This window comes from Anastrepha ludens, chromosome 6 (assembly GCF_028408465.1).
Source record: "Anastrepha ludens isolate Willacy chromosome 6, idAnaLude1.1, whole genome shotgun sequence".
Classification (NCBI taxonomy): Eukaryota; Metazoa; Arthropoda; class Insecta; order Diptera; family Tephritidae; genus Anastrepha; species Anastrepha ludens.
The window spans coordinates 70315389-70321528 of NC_071502.1; the positions used below are offsets into that span (position 1 = coordinate 70315389).

Consider the following 6140-nt stretch of genomic DNA (forward strand, 5'->3'; position numbering starts at 1 on the left):
ATACTAACTTGCGCCCGATGCATGTGAGTATAAGAAGACGAAGAAGAAAAATATACAATATATAATATTTAAGAACATACATAAGTACTAAAACTTAGTACTTTAATTTAACTGTAACTGCCTAATAATTTTTTCCGAACCAAGAACATTTTGCGACTCTAAACAGCAGCACCGCTATCTGGATTTTTTATACATATATATACATATATTAGACAAAGTTAAGATATCACTCAGTGGCATACATTCTAAATTTGAATCGAAACAAACAATAAATAAAAATTTTCGAAATATCTTGACCGGAGCGTCATCTAGTGAGAAAATTTGTTTGAAAAGTATTTTTTCTCAACTGAGGCGAAATTTTAAAAAACAGTCCCTTTTTTTTTTTTTTTTGTCGGGGCAACTAGCAAGTGCAGCACTCAGACATTAAGTGAGTCCATTGTACTACACTTGGATTCCCTTTTAATTTTCTTTAAATCTACCCGATCTCCGAAGAAATCTGAGTAGATCTTGTGGTGCCAAGGAGCCAAGATGGTCGCTTCTTAACACATCAGTGCCAAAGACCTCAAACCTGATTCGGGCGAAGGCGGGACAGACACACAGGAAGTGGTCCGCCGTCTCATCCTCCTCTTCACAAGCTGGGCAGAGTACACTGTCTGAGATGCCCAACCTTTCTATGTGCTTTGCCCACAGAAAGTGGCCCGTCATCAGGTAAGATCAGTTTTGTCCATCTACAGCCTCTCTCAGCCTGCCAAGCTCGCTTGTGGGTAGTAGTTACCCATTTGCTAACCGTGGCCGTGATGGCCGCAGAGGGGAGTGGCAAAGCGGGCTCTGGGCCAAAGAAGTTGGCCTCATCTTAGCTAAGGAGTCAGAGGTCTCGTTACCCGCGATACCCACGTGTCCCGGGACCCATGTTAGCATCAGGATATTATGTCTACCGACATAGTTCAGCCTGGATTTACAGGACTTCACTACCCCTGATGTGGTTTGAGGGCTGTCTAAGGTCATAAGCGCTGCTTGGCTGTCCCAGTTATATTTTGAAAAAATATTCAGTGCACAAGCCAGACGGTTGGATTGGGTACGAAATTTTTATAGCGCAATAACATAGCCTGTAATTGAAAACTTTTTCCCTGAAAATTCTGTGCGCACTTCTGTTCAAAAAATTATGTCATTAACATAAAAATAATATTATTAAAATAACCACAGCTAATTTCATTTCATTAGTCGAAAAGTTTGAATCGCGTAAAATCTAATTTTTGTATTGCAATTTGTTTACTCTTCTAATTCTTTCATTGAAGACATAAAATAAAAAAAAAATTAATACCCAAAAAAAATTAAGCTATTTGGAGGTTGGAAATTTAAGACTGCTTCCAAGATGTTCCCATACGGCTTTATTATGTCAAGGTTCTAGTGCAATAGTTCCTTCTGAGATTTAAGGTGATTGTTTTTATATGCTCTAACTTTTTTAAATTGAGAACTCGATAATAAAAATTAATTAAATGAAGTAATGTTTGATATTTCCCCACTATTTAGAGCCACATTAAAAACTGTTTGGATTTTTATGTCCGTAACTGTAAATTTATTCTAAAAATATATTTTCGTAGGCGTAAAGCGTTGTAAGACTTACTTCATTTTTTGTTACCACTCATATGGAATTTAGTGGAAACGGAAGCGGAAATGAGAATGGAAAAGAAAAACGTTTACGGAAGTAGAAAAGATGTTATCAGCAATAAGAAATAGAACATTAAGCGATAAATGGAGTTAAATTCTATAAGCTTTAAAAATAACTTACTTTAAAATAACTCACTTGGCCCGACGGACCCATGTGTTTTTTTTTTACTCAAAGAAAAACTCAATTTTTTTGATGTTGACGATAATAATCATTTTATAGTATATGGTTCAAGTAGATTTGTTGACGTTACTTTTGAATACGATATCTCTCAAATGGCCGCCTTGAGCCTGTACGGCGTATTGTGCCCGTTTTGCAGCATTTTCCATAGTTTTAGCTCACATTTCGGCTGGAATAGCGGCTATTTCCTCACGGATGGGGTTCTTGAGCTCTTCTATGGTCTTTGGCTTATTAATATAAACCTTTGATTTTAAATATCCCGAAAAGAAGAAGTCAGGTGGCGTTAAATCGGGCGAACGCGGTGGCCAGTCAAAATCGCCATTTTTCGACATCAAACGACGAGGAAACTATTTCTTCAAAAAATCGATTGTGGTGCGAGCTGTGTGTGGTGGAGCGCCGTCTTATTGAAACCAGAACTACCTCATACGCTTTCGACGAATAATTGGGATCACAATTTTCTTCTTTTCTTCTTCTTCTTCTTCTTCTTTACACAATTGACTTCTTTTGTTGAATGTAAATTTAAAGAATTTGGGAGCGTTCGCGTGGCGTTTACTGTTCCATGGTAAAAATCTGCTTGGACTGACGCTTCCAACGCGGTAAGCCATTAAGCGATCTGACGTCTCTGTCAAAAGGTACAGGGTCGCCAGATGGGTCCGTCGAATATGGGCAACCCTGTACATAGTTTGAGTTTATGATTTGTGTATTCCCTGTTAACCTCAAGACTACTATAACTAATCTAAATTTTAAATTTTTCATTGCTTTTGTTTCTTTTTCCCCTAAAACGCTTTGGTAAATGTGTATTCAAACACAGATGGGCTCGTTTGAACTTCTGTGGTATGCGGGTCGCACACAGGGCCGTAGATCTCACGAACGAGAGTTTTCTTGATTTCGTTTCTGACTATACATATTTGTATGACTACTTTAATATATTTGCGTTTTGTAAAAGAAAAAGCACGATGATGGACCTATCATGCAAGTTTTTTTCTCTCTTTTTTAGCTATCTTCCAAATTCAAGGTGACGTCTATTGGCTATAGTTATTCTTCCCTAAATGAGAAAGTCTAGCGTAAAATCTTTCCAAAAGATCTTTTTAGGATGTAAAGTACTGAAAAAATATGACTAATAATGAATTTTCCATGGAAATTTGCCAGAAAACTTGAATATATTATATGTATTTGTATCAGTTCTATATTATTTAAGCCACCTAACTACATTTTATTTTTATATATTCTTCGTTCCCACATTTCTCTAAAATATTTATTAGGGTATTTTAAAATTCACGCCTAGACGGGTTAGATAATATAGAAATTCCTAGACGACACCTTTTCGATGTAATCTTTGACATTTGTCAAATAAAGAGATAGATAGAACAACGCTTTGAAATGATTAAAACTGATTATCAAAATGATCAATCTTTAAGAACAACATTTCGCAAAATTAGCGATTTTTTTGTTGGAAGTAATCAACAGAATAAATCTACAATTCAAAGGCTGGTGAAAAAACTTGAAGAAACTGGTTCTGTAAAAGATAGAAAAGGCAGACCAAAAAATTCGAGGCTCTACGAAGAAGCAACTTTCAACATCCATATCAAGACGTTCTCAATAATTAGGCATTCATGAATCGACTGTTTGGCGGACTTTACCTGTAGGCTTGCTCATGGTGGACATTTTAATTATGTTATATTTAACATGTAACTGTTAAGAGCCGTAATTTGGATAAAAATAGTGAAACCTAAAAGAATCTAAATTTTTACATGTTTTATTTCAAAACAACATCTAGGCGCGTCTTTCGACAGACCCATGTAGCTCATATTTACATGTTTTGAAAATGAGTTTTGCGGGTATATTTTGTGGAAAATTACGTCTTATCATATTCTCAGTAAATATTCTCAATATGAGTCGAATCAAAACAACAAATCACACTATAAATGCGTATTTTGGCAATATCTCAACCACAGTGATTCCTGACAAGTACCTATATTACAAAAATATTTTTCTCATGGGACCAATACGTATTCTGAAAATGATGAAACCTGGACTATAAATTCGAAATTCAGAAATATATCGACCCCAGTGCCACCCAGCGAGTCTATTTTGAGCGAAATAGTATAATTTTCTGCTCTCTCTTATCTTCGGAAAATTATTCTAAATGAGATTTTAGAAAAGCCTGAACTCCAACTCCATCTAGTAGGGCCAGACTAACTTGCGAACATTCGCAATCATACGCACTCACCGAAATTTCATCACAATCGAGTGAACCATACACATACATACATACAAGTATATACGCACACACTTTTCTTGCTAAATTTTAAGACGATCTACCACTTCGTATGTACTTTAATGTGCTTTGATCGAAATGTGTAATATTCATACGCTTCTATTACTTCATGCTGGCAAAGCGGTCTTTCTTAACTACTATCCAAACATTTTGTTACGCGAACGCTATAAAATAATTTTTCATTTACAGCATCTCTCTTTTCCGCAATTCGAATGCCTCAAATGCCAGCGAGAGAGTATTACTTAATACGAGTATTAACTAAAATTTGTTATTGTTGTAATGCCACTTAGATGCCCAAAACCACATGCATGCAGCACATTACCTATTTATCAATGCGACACGCTTTTTTACAACCAAGAAAGTAAATCGACACACTGCCACACTTCGCTCACTGCCAATTAATGTTACAATGTAATCTTTTGAAATTCAAGAGCAAGCAGCTGCACTCCATTCCACTGGGCTAACTTGGTTTGAAAGTTTTAGTTTGGTTTCGTTTTTGTTGTTTTTGAAGAAATTGAAACAAAAAGGCGATTACTGCTATGCTGTTAGGTGAGTGTATAAAAACCTCGGCATACTAAGAGGCTATTTACAGTATTGAAACGGATCTAAAGTGAAGCAGTTGTACCAGAAAGCACCAGAAAGTTTGAAGTTATGGCACATTTTGTGAGCTCTATTGAAATTTACTGCGAAAAATAGCAGCAAAAGTACTAAAAGCTAATTTTATTCTTTTTTTATCATTTCTCGTTTCATAGTTATACCTGTTTTCCCTTTTTGTGGTGTGCGCCCAGCTGACTGACGCTTCACACCACTCAGTTGAACATCACTCGGAGGTGTCCAAGCATGTGCCCGTCAAAGTCACCGAGAAGGTGCCACTCCACATTCCCCACCCAGTGCCTGTAAAGGTGCCGAATGTGATAAAAGTAGAAATACCGCATCCCTATGCAGTGCACCACCCAGTTGAAAAGGAAATACAAGTGCCGCATTATAAAATCGTTCCCGTCTATTCCGATGTCCGTATACCCTATACGGTGGAGAAGCCATATCCGGTAGAGGTAGAGCGACCGTATCCCGTGGAAGTAGTTAAAGAAATTAAAATTCCTGTACCTAAACCATATGCCGTGCCAGTAACTTATTTCAACCATGTGGTGAAAGAGGAACATCATTAGGATTTAAGTGAACGGGAAGAAGATAATTTGAGAAAGACTTTTCAACCTATTTATATTCAAGTATTCATTTACTTTACTTATATAATAAATTGCTAGAAGTGTTTGTGTTTATAAAATTTTTGGCTTAACTTTTGCTTCTGTGCCAATTGGGTGGATACAAAAAGTAATTCATTGAACGCCTCCGATGCAAATATTGATTCCAAACGATTGCATTCCTGATTTTCTTTTTTTTTTCATTTAAAAAAAGGAACATAAGAATTGTGAAAGCCATATGCATGAAGAGCTATTTTTCGTCTTCTGATCATTATAATAGAAATGTTCCGACTTTTTCCATCCAAATATATATATATATATATAATTGGCGCGTACACCCTTTTCGGGTATTTGGCCGAGCTCCTTCTCCTATTTGTGGTGTGCGTCTTAATGTTGTTCCACAAATAGAGGGACCTACAGTTTCAGGCTAACTCCGAACGGCAGATATTTTTATGAGGAGCTTTTTCATGGCAGAAATACACTCGAAGGTTTGCCATTGCCTGCCGAAGGGCGACCGCTATTAGAAAAATGTTTTTCTTAGTTTTGGTGTTTTCACCGAGATTAGAACCGACGTTCTCTCTGTGAATTCCGAATGGTAATCACGCACTAACCCATTCGGCTACGGCGGCCGCATAGCTAACATTAGAACAACGTGCGTTGACGAGCTATACCTATAAAACAACAGTGTCCGAAGCTAAAAACATAGAACAAATGTTAGATCGAAAAAAGCCATCTGGATATGATGTCATAACAAATGCTAACTAAATGGCCTAATACTGCTACATTCTTAATCACAAACCTTTTCACTGTTGACTAA

The 6140-nt window shown here is 36.7% G+C and overlaps 1 protein-coding gene across 1 annotated transcript; it reads left to right on the forward strand.

The window, feature by feature from the left end:
• The first annotated feature begins 4722 nt into the window (after positions 1 to 4722).
• Positions 4723 to 5334, forward strand: LOC128868696 (titin-like). The gene is made up of 2 exons (XM_054111096.1): positions 4723 to 4787; positions 4877 to 5334. The coding sequence occupies exons 1-2, from the start codon at positions 4776 to 4778 to the stop codon at positions 5288 to 5290; spliced, it is 426 nt and encodes a 141-aa protein (XP_053967071.1). The 5' UTR covers positions 4723 to 4775; the 3' UTR covers positions 5291 to 5334.
• The last annotated feature ends 806 nt before the right edge of the window (positions 5335 to 6140 follow it).